The sequence below is a fragment of the Eutrema salsugineum genome, unplaced genomic scaffold (assembly GCF_000478725.1).
Source record: "Eutrema salsugineum unplaced genomic scaffold, Eutsalg1_0 scaffold_16, whole genome shotgun sequence".
Lineage (NCBI taxonomy): Eukaryota > Viridiplantae > Streptophyta > Magnoliopsida > Brassicales > Brassicaceae > Eutrema > Eutrema salsugineum.
The window spans coordinates 1,392,387-1,412,719 of NW_006256858.1; the positions used below are offsets into that span (position 1 = coordinate 1,392,387).

At 36.5% G+C, this 20,333-nt stretch overlaps 4 protein-coding genes across 5 annotated transcripts; 3 read left to right on the top strand and 1 right to left on the bottom strand.

Moving 5' to 3' along the window:
* Positions 1-284: 284 nt before the first annotated feature.
* Positions 285-3,691, top strand: LOC18021693 (purple acid phosphatase 21). The gene is made up of 6 exons (XM_024157991.1): positions 285-437; positions 855-1,146; positions 1,872-2,269; positions 2,475-2,648; positions 3,213-3,301; positions 3,487-3,691. The coding sequence occupies exons 1-6, from the start codon at positions 285-287 to the stop codon at positions 3,689-3,691; spliced, it is 1,311 nt and encodes a 436-aa protein (XP_024013759.1).
* A 543-nt stretch (positions 3,692-4,234) lies between these two features.
* Positions 4,235-5,790, bottom strand: LOC18021695 (zinc finger A20 and AN1 domain-containing stress-associated protein 6). 2 transcript variants are annotated; one of them, XM_006403703.2, is made up of 2 exons: positions 5,436-5,790; positions 4,235-5,166 (listed from the first exon to the last, which is right to left on the bottom strand). In XM_006403703.2, the coding sequence occupies exon 2, from the start codon at positions 5,124-5,126 to the stop codon at positions 4,584-4,586; it is 543 nt and encodes a 180-aa protein (XP_006403766.1). In that variant the 5' UTR covers positions 5,127-5,166; positions 5,436-5,790; the 3' UTR covers positions 4,235-4,583. The 2 variants fall into 2 exon arrangements, with proteins under 2 accessions (XP_006403766.1, XP_006403767.1); XM_006403704.2 differs by having other exon boundaries at positions 5,251-5,525.
* An 8,584-nt stretch (positions 5,791-14,374) lies between these two features.
* On the top strand, positions 14,375-14,924 carry LOC18021696. The gene has a single exon (XM_006403705.2). It carries the CDS (start codon positions 14,452-14,454, stop codon positions 14,800-14,802), a length of 351 nt encoding a protein of 116 aa, XP_006403768.1. The 5' UTR covers positions 14,375-14,451; the 3' UTR covers positions 14,803-14,924.
* A 1,418-nt stretch (positions 14,925-16,342) lies between these two features.
* On the top strand, positions 16,343-19,418 carry LOC18021697 (probable purple acid phosphatase 20). Its single transcript, XM_024157960.1, has 6 exons — positions 16,343-16,546; positions 17,614-17,914; positions 18,070-18,313; positions 18,456-18,786; positions 18,902-18,990; positions 19,084-19,418. Exons 1-6 carry the CDS (start codon positions 16,409-16,411, stop codon positions 19,265-19,267), a joined length of 1,287 nt encoding a protein of 428 aa, XP_024013728.1. The 5' UTR covers positions 16,343-16,408; the 3' UTR covers positions 19,268-19,418.
* The last annotated feature ends 915 nt before the right edge of the window (positions 19,419-20,333 follow it).

The following is a 20,333-nucleotide window of genomic DNA, read 5'->3' on the forward strand; positions in this document are numbered from 1 at the left end:
ACTGGAGGTTAGAAAACATTACCAACTCAAGCATTGGCTTTGGTTTTGTTTTTATTTTTTAAATTATTTAATTTTGTTTCGTTAAGAAATATTGGAAGATGAAAGAAAGCTGCAAGCAAATCTTTAAGAAAAATAAAAGAAACACAAAAAAAAAACGTAATGAGTGACTTGACAACTTGTATAAGAGAAACCTGGGACATTCACCTATCTCTTCGATATTTAATCAATTCATCACATCTTCTACTTCATCATCTTCACCCTAAACTCTTTTAAAACAAAAGAAGATGAAAATCTTTGGTCTCTTTCTTAGCTTTACTCTCTTCTTCCTCTCTCCGTTTGCATCTCAAGCTAATAATCGAGGTTCGAAGTTCACCCGCCCACCCCCTCGACCAGACTTCATCGTCTCTAACGACCGTCCAAAATCCCATCCTCAACAGGTTCATTAGCTTAAATCTCTCTCAATGCCTCGATCTGTCTCTTAATGTCTTAATTCTTGTAAATATTTCATCTTCGAGCCTTTTATATGTGGAGTGTGAGATGCCTACCCCATGAGACAATGTATTTATTGTAACAAGGTTAGTATGTTTATTCTATCCAAAAAGAGGCTATTTGATGTGTTTTTGAAACTATCACACATTCTCTTCTTTTTCTTTTTACATTCTATTGCCTAATCTCTTATTTTTCTTGTTACATTCTTTGACATACTATTCTTTTATTTTCGTTGTTTATTGCTCTGTACAGAAAGTTCCTATGTTTAGTTTCGAATTTTCTATCGTTGACAAGGAAAGAACTAACACTTGTTTAATTTATACTAGTTAATGTTGACTATATACATTATTTATACACATACATAGGTGCACGTATCATTGGCTGGTAAGGATCACATGAGAGTAACATACACAACGGACGACATGAACGTGGCATCGATGGTGGAGTATGGTAAACACCCAAAAGTGTACGACAGAAAAACCGCCGGAGAATTCACTTCTTATAGACACTTCTTCTACAGCTCCGGCAAGATCCACCATGTCAAGATTGGTCCTCTTCAACCAAACACCATTTATTATTACCGTTGCGGCGGCCATGGTGAGGAATTTTCTTTCAAAACCCCTCCGTCCACTTTTCCGATCGAGTTCGCCGTCGCTGGTAATAGCCCTTCTTCATTTCTCGTTTTTTTGTTTGTTTGTCATTTATTGGTACTGGAGATTTACAATGGAATGTCTAATGGCGAACCGGAACATACGAGATTAATCCATCGGAATATTTCCATGTATATTCATATATATAAAAGTTATGCTTATCAAAAGATATAAACATTGGGCTAATTAAATGTGTTTAAACAATAACACGCAAACCGTGTTCAGGAAGTTACATCTTAACATATAGTTCACTTTTTATACATGTCCATAACTTTCCCGTTGGAGGTTTGATTGTTTAGAAGTATACGCCAAAATCTCAAGCTTTTTTAAAGTTGTACATGTCTCATGCATCTTTCTTATATATTTTTCGTCGATTTATACATATATGTTTGATAGGGTTTTCAAAATGGTTTATTCGTATATGAATTGGCTTTAATTCAAACATTTAGTAGTGTGGTTGAAGTGAAATTTTTCCTAAACGATCATACAGTACGAAATGACTTACGTGAATCTAATTCCTGACACTAACGGCCGCCTCTTACAATAGTCGTAATTTACATATTTTACTTAGTTCCATCAAATTTTATCATGAAACATCAATGATAGCTTGGATTGGAGTTGATCAATTTTGACACTTTTTTATACTATGCTGGATTCTAGTTCATGCCAGTTAAAACCCGGTTTTTTCTAGTTAACTTACCAAAATACCGGTTTTTGTTGTCAAAACTGAAGGTGACCTAGGGCAAAGTGATTGGACGGTGAGAACATTAGCTCAGATTAATAAACGGAATTTCGATGTCTTCCTACTTCCCGGTGACCTCTCCTACGCGGATTCCCACCAGCCACTTTGGGACTCTTTTGGACGCCTCATGGAAACCCTGGCTAGTACACGACCGTGGATGGTCACTGAGGGAAACCACGAGATCGAGTCTTACCCAATCGTTGAGGAACACATAAGCTTTAAAGCATACAATGCTCGATGGCTCATGCCTCATGTCGAAAGCCTCTCTCACTCCAACCTTTACTACTCCTTTGACACAGCCGGTGTTCACACGGTTATGCTTGGCTCTTACACCCATTTTGACTCTCGATCTGATCAGTACCGGTGGCTCCAAGCCGATTTAAAAAAGGTAAGTATATAGTTGGGGTATAATTATATAAATGAACATAGCTTGGAATATATGCTTTATCTATATGGGTCTAACTTCACACTATTTGTTAGTAACATTTTAAATATAGTCATTCCAAACTTCACATTATAAGGGATATTTAATTTCAGCTATTTCTTCTATTAGTTTTTGAAAATAAGAATCTTTTTTTTTTTGTGTGAGGGAGGTTGATCGTAAAACGACGCCGTGGTTGGTGGTGGTGATGCACACGCCGTGGTATAGCACGAACAAGGCGCATGAAGGTGAAGGAGAGAGTATGAGAAAGGCCATGGAGCGTTTGTTCTTTCTTTCCCATGTCGACATCGTTTTTGCCGGCCACATTCATACCTACGAACGTTTTGTAAGTACTAAGTACCTCCACATTTTTAAAATTTTCCTTAAATTTTAAAAAAATAATTAACCAGCGGAATGACATGCAGGCTGCCACAAAATTTTATATATAAGCTTCCTCAAAATTTCATAATGAAGATTGTCATTCTACATGTTTTAGGTTAAATCAAAACTTTTTTAAGAAAATGAAAACTACTTTTATTACGATTTATTGAATAATCATAGTGCTTTGCAGTTAAGAATTCCTATGCTTACACGCATATGTTTTGTTATTAAAAAGTTATATACGATGTCTTAAATCGAAACTAAAATCAGCGACTAAAAAAAAAATTGTCAATTACTTTAAGAACCGATTGTCAATAAACTTGGTTCTGAGAAAACATCCTATATATAAAGATCAATTTGTATATAGGAATTTTTTCTCTTTTCGGTATTTGATATATTTAAAAATATTCGTACTTAGTTATTTACATCAAAATAATAAAATTTTAAGAAAATGATCGTTTTACAAATAATAAATTTTAAGAAAATGAGCGTTTTACTTTATGATTGATTGCAATTATGGCTGATGCAGAGGCCGGTATACAAGAACAAGGCCAACCAATGTGGACCAATGTACATAACCATCGGCGACGGTGGCAATCGAGAAGGCCTTGCTTATTCGTATGTCACCTCCCATTATTCAATCCAAAATTTATATTTTTCGCCCATTTTAAATGGGTTAACGTTTTTTTTTTTTTAAATGGTTTTATGTTGTGCTCTCAACAAAAAAAGGTTTTACATTTTTATTAAAGATATTGGTCATTAACAGAATTGATTAAACCGATATTTTTAACTTGAAATTACAGGTTCTATAAGCCTCGTTCACGGTTGTCAGCATTCCGAGAATCGAGTTTCGGACATGGGAGATTGAGGATTATAAACGAGAAACGAGCACATTGGTCGTGGCATAGAAATCAAGATAACTTTTCCGTTATTGCGGATCAAGTATGGTTCGATAGCCCTAGGACATTATCACATTGTATTAGAAATCGTTCTAGAAATGAGCTCTAAATCACCATACCATGAAACATCTTACACGCTTCTCTCTTTCTTTTTTTTTGGCTTTGTTCATAGAAAAAATAAATTCAGTCGCAGTAATCTCTCAACTCATAAAACAGAATTATTTAGTTTGATTTCGCACAGAATATTACGTTCAATTTAAATGGTTTACCATCACATAGTAGTCGAATACTAGCAATAGTTTGTCATAATTCATAAACTTGAGCACGGAACTATAATATTTTAAATATATAGTTAGACATTCTGTATTAAGTCGTTAAAGAATATGTTGGGAATTTCTATTACAGGACTGTTTGTATATTAAGAAGATTGAGGCTAATAACCTTCTCTATTTTTTTTCGCCGGTGACAACATTCTTAACAAACCAATACTCATTCAAGGAGGGATCATTATTTTAAGACATTCCACATCCATATAGCATAATGTAAGAACCTATCAATATAATGTCTTTGTATGGTTATTAGCTTTTAATTCCAAGATTTAAAATTATCAATTTCAAGTGTGTAATTAGTCTATCAGTGTTACCCAAAGAAAAAAGGAAAAGCACGGAGACAGAAATTTATTTAGGAGTATTTCTTTGGGTGTTGTGAATAACTTTGTACACGCAAAAGCCACACAAGATGCCGGAAAAAGAAGAAAAGCCAACGCGAATAATCTTAGTATTTCTTTTTCTGGGGAAAAGAAAATTAATTGGGAAGATGAGGGAAAAACGTCTCCATCCTAAACAACGTGACACGCGTCCCTTGGCAAATTACATAATCTTTTACATAATGACCCCAATGATGAACGGTTGAGATCATTCTAACGCCATCCGAATTTCTCGTGAAGACGGACGCGTTTTAAACGGAAGACGACGAAAAGTCAACGCATCGAACGGCTCCGATCAAATCTTCTGAAGCTTCGCCGCTTTAACGAGCGGATTCGCCTTGGCGATCTCTTCGCGACCGGCCGATTTGAAATCGAAGGTGCATCCGTGGATCTCCGGGTACCTGTGGGTCCCGCAAAAAGTCGTCCCGCACCGGCACTTGAACCCGGTTAACCCGACCCGTTTCCTGCACGTCGTGCACCGATTCGGCCGTTTCTGCTGCTCCGCCGTCGTCTGCGGCGGCGCCGGAGTCACCGTCATCGGCGTGTTTTTCTCCGGTACCTCTAATTCAGCTGAGGGATTTTGGACGAGAGGTTGGATCATCGGAGAAGAGATGGAGGCGATCGCCGATGACGGAGGAGATACGGAGGAGGAGGAAGCGGAAGCGGAGAGGGAGGATTCGACGGTGGATTTCATGGAGGTTTGTTGTTGTTGCTTAAGGCAGAGATCGCCGTAGCAATTGGAGCAGAGATTCATGGTGGCGGAGCTGCCGAGGAAGCCGCAGTTGTTAGCACAGAGACGGTGGCCTTCCGGCGTCTGACATCGATGCTCTTCCGCCATGGATTCTCGAGAGAATTAATCGATCAAGTTCGTCGAAAATCTGGTTGGAAATGAAAACAATTGATTAAACAAAGTAACAAATCTGCAGGATTAAAAAAGAAGAGAAAAACAGAAAAACACAAACCGGATTCTGGTCACCGAGAAAAATTTAGAAGATTTTTCCTCCGTTTTCTCGGCAACCAAACAGAAATGAAAAAATATAAGAGAAGGAAAGTTTATTTAAAAGAAGGAAAAAATAATAATAATAATAATAATAATACAGAGAAGAGAGGAGAAAAAGAAGGAGTGGAGGAGAGAGATGGTGTTTACCTGTTCTTGAGAGAAGAAGAAGATGATTCACTGATTTTTTCTTGTTTTCCAAAAACGAATGAATTGGGAAGAGAAGAAGATATACAGAGAGCCAAAGGAGAGAGAAAAAAGAGGAAGAAGATGGAAACAACGGCGAAACAGAGACAACGCAGCTGAAATTTAAATAGAAATAACGGTATTTCGTTTATTTTCCAAAGTTTGATTACTTTTTCTGAAAAGAAAGTTATTGCAACTAATATCGAATTATAGATGAACTATATCATATAAATGTAAACTATTTTATACACGTAATGCCACTAGTCCACGATCAAATCTTATACTAGTGAATAAATGTCGTCATGGTGGTGTCACTTATTGATTGATATAGTATTTTTTTATTTAATTTTATGGTTGGTAACTTTTTTCCCCTACAAAAATAAAAGTATGTTTCCTTACCAGAAAAAAAAAAAAAAAAAAAAAACTCATTAGATGGGTCAAACTTTACACCGTGTGAGTTTCAAAAAAAAAAAAAATCATACCGTGTCAACCTTGGAAGAACCACTTGGGATCTATCTTCTTTTTATGTCAACTTGGGATATAATCAACCACTCGTTTCAAGTAAGATTTTTTTCTTTTTGTGTGAAGAAAAAATTGGACGGTCCAAGTAATAAAGAAATTTGATATAGTGAGAGGAATTCCAAAACCTCTAATAATTGATCAATTTGATGCTTCAAGTGGGGGAAATGATACACGCCAAACCATTGATTGGGTTGGTTTAGAATTAAATACCCTAAGATATTATTGTTAGGAATGTTTATTAGTAGGGGAACAATAATTTGTCTTTACGCTTTTCTTTTTAATTATCTTCACTAGGTGAAAGCACCCATATGATATCGGATTGTATTTTATATGATTAGATGTTTGCAAGTCAACATGAGGGTTATTGGGTTGCCGGTGATTCCGTTCGTAAATGTTCAAAACTCTTTTGTTTTGTAAAAATATGGCATTTCTATTTCACAACAATTTTATTGAAGCATTTTCTTTCTTTTCTTTTTGTCACTAAGATGTTGATAATCATGCATTTTATTTGGATTTTGAATATTATAGTATGATATTATCTCCCACTGAATCTTTTTTTTTTTTTGAAAATATGTTAAATTATATTTCAAAAAAGCCAGTTCTTCTTTACATCAAAATTTGATAAGAGTAAAAAATAAAATCAAAAGCTGCTAGGCAGAGCGCAGGTCAATTTTTTATTGACTTTGAAACAGAGTGATACGGTCATGTACGGGAGCCAAACCAGGCCTCCATTCCTCCTTCATAGCTGTGATCCCCAGCCATGCGCAGTGAGCTTAACCGATTCCTCATCAACTTGTCAATGCCCATTATCAGTGTCTGCGGCGAAGTGGGGTTATCACCATGTCGTCTTTGATTTCGTTCTTGCCAGATCCAAGTCAGGGTCGCTTGAAAAATGTAGCGTGCAAAGAACAGAGTGGTTTTTTCCAAAACATTTGAAGAGAATAGGCTTACAATCTCCTCCCATTTGAGTGTATGCCGTATGGTGAGTAATCCTCCAGCAAGGTCATCCCATATTTGCTGCGAAAAACTACATTCAAAAAACAGATGTGATCTTGTTTCCACAGGGGTCGAACAAAAGACACAGGCAGTGGAGATGCCTCTATTCCATTGCGCCATGCGATTTCCCGTCGTTAATCTGTCCTGCATCGCCATCCATGTTATAAAAGCATATTTTGGTGTTGCTCGCTTAAACCAAACCACTGAGCTCCATTGTTGTACTGTTCCAGCTGTTCGAATGATGTGCAACGTTTGTTTTGATGAAAACTTTTCTCGGAACTGTCCATTCTGCATTTGCCATTAGATGTTGATCTTCATCATTATTCCTGCTCAGAGCTGCAGTTTCAAGCTCATCCTCAATGAGATTATGGGATGTACGTATGTGTCATTTACGCCGATGATTACGTCATACCGATGCAACCGAATCATAAGCCGGCACACCAAATGTCGTATAACCATTGATACCAGTAATATCAATCAGCCTACCCATCGCACTCTAATTGTCGAACCAAAAGGAAGTTTCCTCTCCATTATTTATCTTTATGCGATGTAGGCGTTTTGCCATATTTCTGTCTTTTAAAAGACGATGCCATATCCAGGACCCCTGTAATTGCGAAGCTGTAAGAGCCCAGAAAGGTTTACCACGGAACAGGTATGTTTGTGCCCACTTCATCCACAAAGACGACGTATTCGAGAGAAGTCTCCAGACCAGTTTGAGGCTACAGACTTTGTTTGCTTCCCTCAATGACTGAATACCAAGCCCCCCTTCTTTCTTTGGCTTACACACATCTGTCCAAGAGACTTTTGCTTTCCGTGCATCTAGGCTAGGACCTGACCATAAAAAAGAATTGCAGAGTGATTCCACCTCTTTTATGCAGCTTCGCGGAAGTCGGAACGCTGATATCCAGAAGTTTGTTAGCCCAGAGATCACAGATAGCAGTAACTGTAATCGGCCTGCATAACAGAGCTGTCGAGCTGTCCAAGACCCTATGCGTCGTCGGATACTCGTCACAAGAGGTGCATAGTCCTCTTTTGTCATTTTTTTGGACATCAGGGGCAGTCCGAGATAGCGAACAGGGAGTACACCAACAGCAAACGGAAATCGAGCAGTTATCAATTGTTGATTAACTTCAGAGATTCCTGTTAAGAAGATTGACGATTTCGGCAGACTAATCTGAAGACCCGAATCAGCTGCAAACTGAGCAAAAACCTCAATAATTCCCTCAATCGATTGGCCTCTACCATCACAAAACACCAATAAATCGTCAGCAAAACATAGGTGCGTCAGACCTATTTTTTCACAGTTATGATGATAGCCAAATCGTCTTTCTTTCGCTGCATTATCAAGCATGGTGGATAGAACATTCATACAAAGAATGAATAGATACGGAGATAAAGCACACCCTTGACGCAGTCCTCTATTACTTTGAAAATAGCCCACTAATTCCCCATTCACTTGTACTGAAAAAGAAGCTGTAGAAATACATATCCTTATCCAGTCGATGAATGTGTTCGAAAATCCCATGGCTGCAAGAACTTTCAGTAGAAAGCTCCATTGGACAGTATCAAAAGCTTTGGCGATGTCAATCATCATAGCACACCTTGCCGGGCCTTGATTCTTGTGATAGTCGTTTACAAGCTCAGATGCGAGCAAGATATTCTCAACGAGCAATCTATCCTGTACAAAAGCTGATTGATTTGGAGTAATCAGCTTTGGGAGGATTTTCTTTAATCGGTTTGCAAGTATTTTTGAGATGATCTTATAGAGGACATTGCAACACGAGATTGGCCGGTAATCTTTCATCGTCTTAGCATCCATTTTTTTGGGTATCAAGGCCAATATGGTCGAGTTCATTCCCTTTGGTAAAAATCCAAATTGGAAAAAAGACTGGACCGCTATAATGACATCACGCCCAACAATTTGCCAAGCCCCTTTGAAGAACTCAATAGTAAATCCGTCTGGTCCCGGGGACTTGTCGCTTGGCATTGAAAAGACCACTTGCATCACTTCCTCATCTGTAACATCCCGTATCAACTCCTCACTATCGTGAGATGTGCACCGCTGCGGCAACAACTCCTCAAGATGTTCGACCGTAGCACCCTGAAAGTCAGATGGAGTATCTGATAAAAAATCCCGAAAATGCCTTTCAACTTCCATTTTGATATCAGTTGGATCTCTCAATGTAATGCCATTGCTATTCACTATCTCCCGAATCAAGTTTTTTGAGACTCTGATACAGGCTGCTCGGAAAAAGACTTTGTTGCACTTATCTCCCACATTTAACCAGTGTAGCTTTGATCTCTGCTTCAGAAACTGTTCTTCCAAATCAGAAAGATGCTCCCATCTCATCAATGCATTTGATTCAGCTTCTAAACCCAAAGGTGAAGGGTTTTGAGCGTTTGCTCCTTGCTGCTGGCATAAGTCCGTATAGGCTTCCTTCGTCCGGTTTGTAATGTTCCCTAGTCGCTTTTTTGCCAGAGTCCGCATACTGGGCTTTAACTCCTTTAGTTTTTTAGATAAACGGAATAAAGCAGACGTCGAGTGAAAAAGCTCGGGCGTCCCATCCCATTTGTCTTTCACAGCCGGTATAAACTCAGGCATCTGTGTCATTGCATTCACAAACTTAAAAGGTCGCTTGATAGACTGACTCTCAAGGTCCAAATAGAAGCGCCCTCTCAAGTGATCAAAGCACCCCCCCCTGCTTCGAAAACACAGTATGATCTCGATTGAGATAATAGCCAGTCTTCGTTGATAAGAACTCTGTCTAATTTTTTGTGTATTAGCCCCTCACTCCGCTTGTTACTCCATGTCAACCATGGTCCATGAAACCCCATATCGATCAGATTACAATGTCGAACATTGTCCTGAAAATCCAAAGAACCAGAGGAGGTCGATGAAGATCCCGGGTTTGAATGATCCTCATCAGAGAGGATCTCATTGTAATCGCCACACAGCATCCATCTTTTGTTTTTGCACGTTGAGTCATGCAATTCTTTTATCTCATCCCACAAAGTTTTCTGATCAATCGCCAGATTTGCAGCATAGATAAAAAGAGTAAAAGAAATCATCATCTTGACCATCAAGTGAAACCAAGCATGTGATCATCTGCTCACTCTTTTGTATCACTGATAGTCTTACATCGTCACTCCAAATTACCCAAATTCGCCCAAGTCTGTTGTAATCATAGTTAGTGATGACAGACCAACCCGGGAAAACTCGATTCACAATCCCTGCACAACGGTTTTCAGTAACTCTTGCTTCCAGCAAACATCCAAATTTCAGAAAATTCCCTTGAACCCAATCCTTTACCACCTACTGTTTACACTTCTTGTTGAAACCCCGTATATTCCAGAAAAAACCTGTCATTAATGATGATTTTGGTTTTTGTTTCTCCTTTTCCTCCCAGAGGACTTCTGATCTCCTTTCCGTGCTTCCGGATGAATACACCTATGCGATGACTTAGCTGCTCTGGTTAGAGGAACCCTGCTACCTGCTACAGTAAGCTCATCTGTTTTTGATTCTGCATTAGAATCCTCTGCCACAGAATCCAAACTTGCTGAGTCTTCTGATGGATCTTTTCCCTCACTAACTTCTTCTGTATCACCCGATACCAACCCATATTCTGCATTTCCTTGTTCATCCTTACTTGAGTTATCCGACCCCGGATCACCAAAATCTGTAACCTCACCTTCCTCTATATCACCCTCCGGAACCCCCTCTAAGCCAGCGTATCGGGATGCCATAGCAAACTCGACAGCACCATCCTTGTCACGATGGCTCTGCTTTGTAATTTTTGTGGGTGAAATCCATTCATCCTCTGTCGCAAGAGCACTCTGTTTTAAGAGCACTCTGTTTTTTGCCACTTTCGCTTAAACCTGTTATCTTTTCATGATGGACCAGAGGAGTCTCCTCCTTATGCACCTCCTTTTCCTTCTCCTTCTGGAAGTCCTTCACCTTCTCTATTACCTCTCCTCTTTCCTTTCCCGTCACCCCTGCCTTAGAGACCGAAGATAGGATTTTTGTGATAGCTGTTTTAACCGGCTGTACAATCGGTGATTTCAAAGTCCTTGCTTCCTGATTCCTTTGCTTTCCCACCGGATCTGCGGATTTGTTTTGAACGTTCTCCATGTCCCTACGCAATATAGTAATAGCCCCATGCCCAACCTGACATTCAGTGCCTGTGTGTCCCCAACCCCCACATGCTGCGCAGTGTGGTGGAAGCCAAGGAAATTCATACTGCACCTCTACCATCATACCGTCAAGCTCAAAACAGTGTGTTTCAGGCAGCGGCTTTGTCAAGTCTACTTCAACTGAAATCCGGGCAACATCAAATTGCTTAACCCAAATTGTATCAGGGTGAAGTTGCTTTGGAGTTCCAACAGGGCTCGCGAGCAAGCTTAGACCCTTCCAGTTGTACAACTTTCGTGGCACATTCTTCAGGATGACCCACAAAGGGATCGATTTCATGACGGGTTGAGCCTCCTCTGCGACAGGGCTCCATTTAGACACAAACATCAGGATATCCTTAATATTCCACATCTTTCGACGTAACATTCTGTCTCGAACACTTTTGTTTGGAATTTTGAACTTGACAATAGTCTCGTTCACAACATAAACATCGATCTTAATCCCCTTGTCCAGCGACCAAATTTTGTTCACTGTCATGTGGATTGAACCGATGTGAGGAGCTGTCTTGAGAAATTTCCCTACTATGCAATCATCCCATAGAGGGGTTTCTGAAAGAATAGCCTCCGGAACTTTGAAAACCTTTACTCCATCGACCTCTTTTTCTTCTAGGTCAAATTTCTGCAAACCCCGATTCTCCTTCGCCACCTCGGACCACTTCAGTGCTTTCGCCTGTGCTGGACCAGTACTACACGTATCCTTTGTTACACCCTCTGGATCGTTTTCCATCAATTTGTTTTGCAAACCTTCAGCCACCTCAGTCACAGAGATTTCCTCCGAACGAGGTAATCCCTTCTCCCCACTCAAAATCGTCCCCTCCCTTATCAGCACCCCATTTGGAGGGGTCTCTGTCGAGTCAGGAACTGCCTTTTCAGACGTCTCCATGCTTCCGCCGCCCTTACTTGGGCAGGAAGAAGAGAAAACCCTAATCGCCTCTATGATCGCCAAAAATCGCCTTTTTTTTTCCTTACATGTGTCTCCTATAGCTTCCCACCTAGACTGCCCTCCCACTGAATCTTATCTATATTGGATACTGTATAGTCAGATTATTTTTAATATTAGAGATCAATCCGAAGTTCGATTTCACTTGGTATTTTTTATGGATACTCGTGTTGTCTTTTGATGGTAAATTCGGTGAGTTATATAGTGATATCATCAAATAATATGGTCATATATATGCTCTTCTACTTAAAAGTATAAAGTAACGACATTGCTCTAAAAAACATCCTATTTATAAAATCATCAAATAATATGGAGTTTGGTTCATTGTCTATCGAAGAAGTACATAGAAAACAACTTCTGGAAAAGTATGATAAGAATCCGAGATATCAAGGCTCAAGCTATTGTTGTACACACAGGCTAAGATGGAGATTTCAGAAATTATCGACTCGTGAAACTGTCAAACTACCAAATATTTTTTTTCGATAACTAGATACTATCAGCTTAAATAGTGTAAATCGAGGGCTAAAGTTATATTGAAAAAATCATGTTTTTTTTTTGAAAAAAAATCATGTTATGTGAGTATTTAATGTGATAATTGGACAAATATGTAAAAAATATATTGTTTTTGCCTGAAAATATAAATAAACAATTATGTATTTTTTTTTTTGAAAAACATGAGATGTCTACGAATGAGTTCTAGGTGGCTAGAGAAAGGACTGTATAAAGTTGTTTCCAGAGCAGTTTTTCTTTTTCAGTGTTTCCAAATCAAATTTCATGACATTTTTGTGATTATTTTAGAAGTTATATAAAGTTTTGAAATACAAAGTTACAAATGGTATCCTAGACACACACAAAAAAGGTTTCAGAGTCTCAGACAACTTTATAGAGGTTTTAAAAAAATCTAATTAATTCTCTCTATCGACTATTTTATTAAACCTGGCCCTTTTTAATGTAATTAGGGAACTTACAAAAAAATGTGCGTAAAGGAAAAGATATATAACCGACAGGCTGGAAGAGGAGCCAAAATGGAAGTCAAGCCTTTCCCTTTATCTTATTACTACGTACTCTCTCTTATCTTTATTTTTTCCCTATTCAATAGATTAATTAACTACATATATCGTCCAAGCAGCTATTGGCTGCTCCTACCAAGTACCAACACGCAGTTGTGGGCAACGAAACATATTGGATAGCTGGACAAGAATAACATATATTTTCTCATATTATGACCCACTTGATGAGAATCATCATATGATGAGATGCCGACATATATAGTCAAGTACTAAAACTAAATCACAAGTTCACGTTTAAATCTTGAGCAACTAGGGTTCGACTCTATAACCTAAGAAACAAAAATTGTCATATAAGATTATCTTGAATGAAATAGTAGTATAGATGCAACTTTTTCGGCTGCGAAAAAACCTCTTGTCTTAAATAATTGACTGCATGTCTTTTACCACAAAAATAAAATTGACTGCATGTCTCTGGCCTCTTCGGTTATTAATCTAAAGTGAAGAATTTGTCAGTTAGGTTCTCCTCCCGGTAAATTTGGGGTTTCTCACCTAATTTAGTTACATCTCAAGTTTTGGATAGTGCAAAGAACTGGGCCTATGGACATCTCTATGTTTTTTCTTTCTCATAAAGTTTAACAAAGAACAAATATAACAAATATAATACATACTAGATGATGTAATATACTGATATGAGTTTATCATATATGATAGGTTGTCTCTGAAATTTAAATTTAGCTTCCAAAACGTTTCAGGCTTTCACCTTCTTTCATTTTCGAAAATTGATCTTTAAGGTTGGTTTGGTTTGGCCCATGAGTTTTGAGGATGGTGTGTTATTCTCTTCAGCGAATAATGCTTTTTTGTCTTACCAAAAATTGTTTTGGAGTTTTAGACTCATTAAAAAATATTTAGTTGAAAGAAGGGGCAATTAGTTATAGATTAAAAATGGATTATGATATATAATAATATAACCATTCCGTAAACTTTTGTATTATTCGAGTATTCTTTTCTAGTAATTGTCTTCTTTTGTTTGCCTCTGTTTTTTTTATCGTGTAATAAATGGGACGTATAGATTATTTCACAAATTAATCCATTGAATGGAAAGGATTTAAATTAGACAAGTGACCTAACACAAAAAGCACCTGCAACATTACAGCCGTTTCAACTCCCGCTAATATTCACACCAACTCCACCAATAACATCATCTTTTATAATCAACTTAATCCATGCACACATCTTTACATACATATCCGCAAAAGAATCAGCAAAATATTAACATTTTCCTCTTAATCTTATAATCAAGTTTCCTGAAAAAAAAAATCTTAGAATGGCAAAGAGTTATACTCATTCATCTTCGATGGTAGTAGCAGAGAAGATCTCGTGGTACTGCGCGGTGTTTGCCGCCATGATGCTGCTGATGAACTGCTGCAACGTGGCAGAGGAAGGTCCTACGGAGATCACCGTGCAGCAGCAGCAGCAGCAGCCGTCGATGATGATCGCTCAATATTCTCATCGACGGCCACCATGCGAAGAGATATATGAGGTGAAAGAAGGAGAGACTTTGCAGACGATAAGTGAAAAGTGTGGAGATCCTTACATCGTTGAAGGGAATCCTCATATACATGATCACGATGATGTTTTCCCTGGTTTACTCATCAGAATCACTCCTTCTTTTTAAAATCTCAATTTCATCTTTTAATCTATTTTGAATTGTGTAGTATTTATGATTACTCTCTGTCTCTCTATCTGGATGTTATAGATAGTTTGCTTCTCACAAGAAATACCTAAATACAAAGTCATTTCGATCAGTTGATGCTCTGATCTTTTTTATTTTTTTGATAAAGCTTTCATGCAATATATAGATGTAACAATTTGGATTCGAGCTTGCATATAGCTTGCGTGACACAAGTAATAATCCTCCCTAGTCGGTAGTGACCACAACCACGGAACCACCACTGCATGTAGTCTATCGGCCTTTCATTTTCCTTTAAGAGACGATTCTCTACCTTTTAAATTCTTGGGCCTACTTGGTTCATCTATATTTCCAATATGTGTTGGGCTCATTTGACAAATTAAATTTAGAGCATTAGTTTTGTTTTTTTTTTTCACGCATTTTTAATAGCAAAGAAAAAAACATATGACTATTGTTTGACAAAAAAAAAACATATGATTATTATTGAAAAAAATTGGTGGAGGGGAGAATTGGAATTAAACTATCTATGCCAACTTTACTAATAAAATCCAAAATTTCTAAACATAGTATTGATTTTTTTGAATCCCCGCATTTAAAATAAACTATAATTTGTAAAGTTAAAAATATATCATTATTTTATTAGAATATTAACTATATATTTAATCATGAGTAATATTGATTATAATAGATAATCTACAATAATAAAATATGATGTTTTATTAAAATTTAACACGTTATTAATTATTCTATTAATATTCTAAATGTTTATTACTCAAAATCAAAACATTTCTAAGATTTTAAATGTTAATAATTCAAAATTAAAATATTTCTTAAAAATCTTTGTATAGCACTATTTGAAGTCATGATTTACATTACTAAATTCCATAATTACAAATAATTTTAATAGATCATGTAAAAGAAACCATTGAATAACAAGAGATTTGTTTTATATTTTATTACTCTTAGAATATGAAGGATTGAATAACACTCTTATTAGAAACTAACTATGTTATTTCCAAATAAGTAATTATAGATTATCTTACTTCTTACAGAATTGTTTTTTTTTTTGGAAAGGTACATAATTGATGTCTAAGATTAATTTATATTTGATGTATTTTTGAAAAACAAAATTGTAGATAAATTGGTAATATATATGAGAATATATAATTTATATAGCCAAATTCTTCATTTACAAAAACGTGGAAGGCAAAATAGTAAGTAAATTGATCTCAGATAAACTAATATGCTAGTAATTGTTAAAAACATGCATAGAATCTATTTTTAATTTTAATTTTGGTTTAAAACATAAAATCTATCTTAATTCTGAAAAAATACATTACTTATTTACCAATTTGAATTTGATTATTAGAATCTGGGTATCTAGTGGATATCCGTTTTTGAAATACACGCTGACAAAATTGTTTTACATTTTTTGTCAAATACATCTCCCCATTTTGAGAAATTCCAAAACGAGAGATAAGAGATTACTATAAAGCACCGTGTCCCTTATACATCCTTGCTCCTGACAACCTTGGAGTTCTCTCTCTCTCTCCATCGTTCTCTTTCTTTCTCTGTCACGCCAGAACCTAGAATGTTGAAGGTTTGGGGTTTAGTGGCGATTTTGCTTATTGTTTTGGTCAGAAATGTGTCGTCATATGATCGGCCGGGCATTCGGAAAAATATAGTGATTCATCCCTCTAACAACGACGATCCTCTGTCCCCGGAACAGGTAATTCACATTTCAACTCAATATTTATGTACGTATACGCATATATGTTTATATCATTCATGTAAATCGTTCTAAGTAGAGTTTTTACACGACAAGTCTCAAGACTTTATGTCTTTCATTCTTTTGATAGTTGTTAGTTTTTTTAAAACATAAGCATGTCATTTTTTTTTTTAGTGTTAGTGTTATTTAAGTTTTTCTATTGAACACCAATAACACGATTATATAAAAACAAAACAAAATTTACCCATATTAATGTATATAAGAAAGAACAAAAAACTGGAAAAATACAATACTGTTGTTTTGTTTCTGTTTTTTATATGAAAATATAATTATACTTAGAGAATTGTAATTATAGAAAATTGTTAAATCAGCAGATCTGTTCAAATTCTTACCCATGATACAAAACTATACTTGCGACCGATGCATTTCCATAATTAGGGTGATTTTGCCACTGATACATACAGTGTACACACTTATGTTTTTGGAACCGACGACACTGTACTTCGCGCATTTATTAAATACGTAATGTTGAATGGAGATATTTTGTGGACATTTTCAAAGAAAAAAATGTTTTTCTTGACAAATATACCTTACCTTAATTACCAATATTTATTTATACAAAATCCAAAACATTTAGTTAAATATAACTGTGCCAAGGAAGGATACATCCCCTCTAGAGAATCTATGTGGTATCCTAAAACAAAACATATGTAATAATAACAAGCAGATTTCCATAAATCTATTAAAACATTTGTTTCCACAGTAGTCAAGAACAGTTTAAATGCGAATAGTACTAATGAGCACGTGAGTGCCGTTGTCGTATTATTCATGTTAGCCACTGTGCAATTAATTAAGACGCGGCAAATTCACCCACTTTATGTCTATGTCTCCTTTTCTGTTTGATCTTTCGTCCATCGGCGAATTCATACTTTTCTTTCTAACTTACTATTGACCATGTCGAAAAAAAAAAACTTACTATTGACCATTTTATGTTAATGTTACTAGTGGACATTTTATGTTAATATTACTAGCGACATTTTATGTTTAAATTGAAATATAAATATCAGGTGCATATATCTCTGGTTGGAGCCGACAAAATGAGAATATCATGGATAACGAAGAAAGACACAGTCATGCCTACTGTTGTGTACGGCACAACCTCTGGCAAATACGATGGTTCGGCTAATGGAACAACGTCCTCGTACCACTTCTTGATGATTTATCGATCGGGCCAAATTAATGACGTAGTCATAGGCCCATTAAAGCCTAATACAGTTTATTATTACAAATGTGGAGGTCCATCTTCAACACAAGAGTTCAGCTTCAAGACACCTCCTTCTCAATTCCCCATCAAATTCGCCGTGGCTGGTACACTACATCATATAACTCTCTAGAAGAAACTATATCTTATATACAAACATATCTATAATTATAGTTAACTATAAAGTCCAAACCCATGTTTTTGGAGCTCAATTTGTTAGATTGTTGATGATCTTGAATATTGATTAAAAAAATTAATGAAGGTGACCTTGGGACAACTGACTGGACTGTATCAACATTGGAACATGTATCCAAATGGGAGCATGATGTTTTTATCTTGCCTGGAGATCTTTCGTACGCTAATTTTTTCCAACCCGTGTGGGACACTTTTGGTCGCATGGTGCAGCCGCTTGCTAGCAAAAGACCATGGATGGTCACTCATGGCAACCACGAACTCGAACACATTCCTATCCTCCATCGTGAAAGCTTCACCGCCTATAACCACAGGTTCATTCTTTCGATTCATCCATGGCTGGTTACTAGTAACAAAGTATTCGTTCTTTGTAAATGGTTATAAACTATAGAAAAAACAATTGTTTATTGTTATGTAAGTTGTTGATATTTTACTAATTTTATATACTTGTGGCAGGTGGCGCATGCCGTTTGAAGAGAGTGGCTCGACCTCGAACTTGTACTATTCCTTCAACGTTTTTGGAGTCCATGTTATAATGTTGGGATCATACACAGATTTTGAACCTGGCTCGGTTCAGTACCAATGGTTAGAAAAAGATCTCAAAGGGATCGATCGTAAGACCACACCATGGTTGATGGCTGTGATACACGCGCCTTGGTACAACACTAACGAAGCCCACCAAGGAGAGAAAGAGAGTGTGGATATGAAAGAATCCATGGAAACTCTTCTTTACAAAGCTCGTGTTGATTTGGTCTTCGCCGGTCACGTCCATGCTTACGAGCGTTTTGTAAGTCTTGAGAGTTTCATAATTTTATTAAATAATAATTAGGAGGTAAAAAAAAACAAAAATTAAAGCTTTTGGTTATAGCTAATTTTTTCTCTTTTTTTGAGTTTTTTGACAGAATCGGGTGTACAAAGATAAGTTCGACAAATGTGGTCCGGTTTATATTAACATTGGGGATGGTGGCAATAAAGAAGGCCTTGCTACAAAGTAAGAATCTCTTTAAAAAAAAAACTTTTAAAAAATTTTAGCGACATTAAGTTGAAGGACATGATTTTGATGAAGTTTAATGACTCATGATAGCTATGAAGATCCAACTCCAGAAATATCATTGTTTAGAGAAGCAAGTTTCGGGCATGGTCAATTGGTGGTGGTGAATGCGACTCATGCACATTGGGAATGGCAGAGAAACGACGACGATGTGTCGGTACAAAAGGATTCGGTTTGGTTAACCAGCCTCTCAGCCGATTCATCTTGTCAGATTTAGACCGCATCTCGGTTCGGGTTTTTAAATAAGAACATGTGCCTTACCGTTGATTTTATGTTAAATGTCAATGTAGAATCGAAAAACCCTAAGTAATTATCGTACTGAATATTGACGACGACATCAAAGTAGGAGATAACAAATGTTCTATTTACAGAATAAAAAATATTAGAGCTTATTAAATATCTTAAATTGTTTTATTTTTCTTGGTTGTTTTCTTTAGCTTTTCTGATCCTTAATAACCTTTAACTACTTATTCCCGTAGTTGTAAGTTATTAGACAAAATCATATTTGACAACCAAAAATCATATATCTTTACAAACTTTTTTATTAGTTTTTTTTTTCCTAGCTTTTTAGGTTAGTTTAAAATTGAACTAGGAACAAACTCAGGTATATATAGCGATGAATTTTTCTATATACAGCCTTGATCAGTGGCGGATTGGGTCAACGATTTAAATTGGTGAGGAATTCCATTTACACCACTATAAAATGAACAATACTTAAAACTTTCAATTTTGCGATGTGGAACAACTTTTTTTTTCTTTAATCAACGACTGAACGACATATGTACAGCGGTGGATTTAGGTTGCCACTTGCCAATATACAACCCAAAATTAAGAAAATTCTATAGCTAATTTTAGCGACATATCTGTCATTACCGCTTCTTTAATATTCGTCGTAATCCACCTCCAAATCTATATATCCATTTACCTAGAAAGCGATAAATTATGTATGTGTGTCACTTGCAGAAGAGCACTATATCAGTGTCCAATATGTACACTTATATATAATATAGTCCTTCACTCCTTTGTTCAAGATCTTCCCCGCATTTTTGAACTAAAATATTCTGTCTATGTTTAAAAGTTAAGATCTGCTATGATAATGTTTGCATGCAGTCTAATATGAAGGCACTTTAAACATTATGGAGTAGACATCAATAAAAGAAGTAAAGTTCAAAAGACAAAAGTTTTTTTTTTTTTTTTTTTCAAAAAGACAAAAGGTTAGATTAGCAAAAAGGGAAAAGCAATTTAATAAAACAAAATACGGTTTCTCTAAACTATAATCTAAT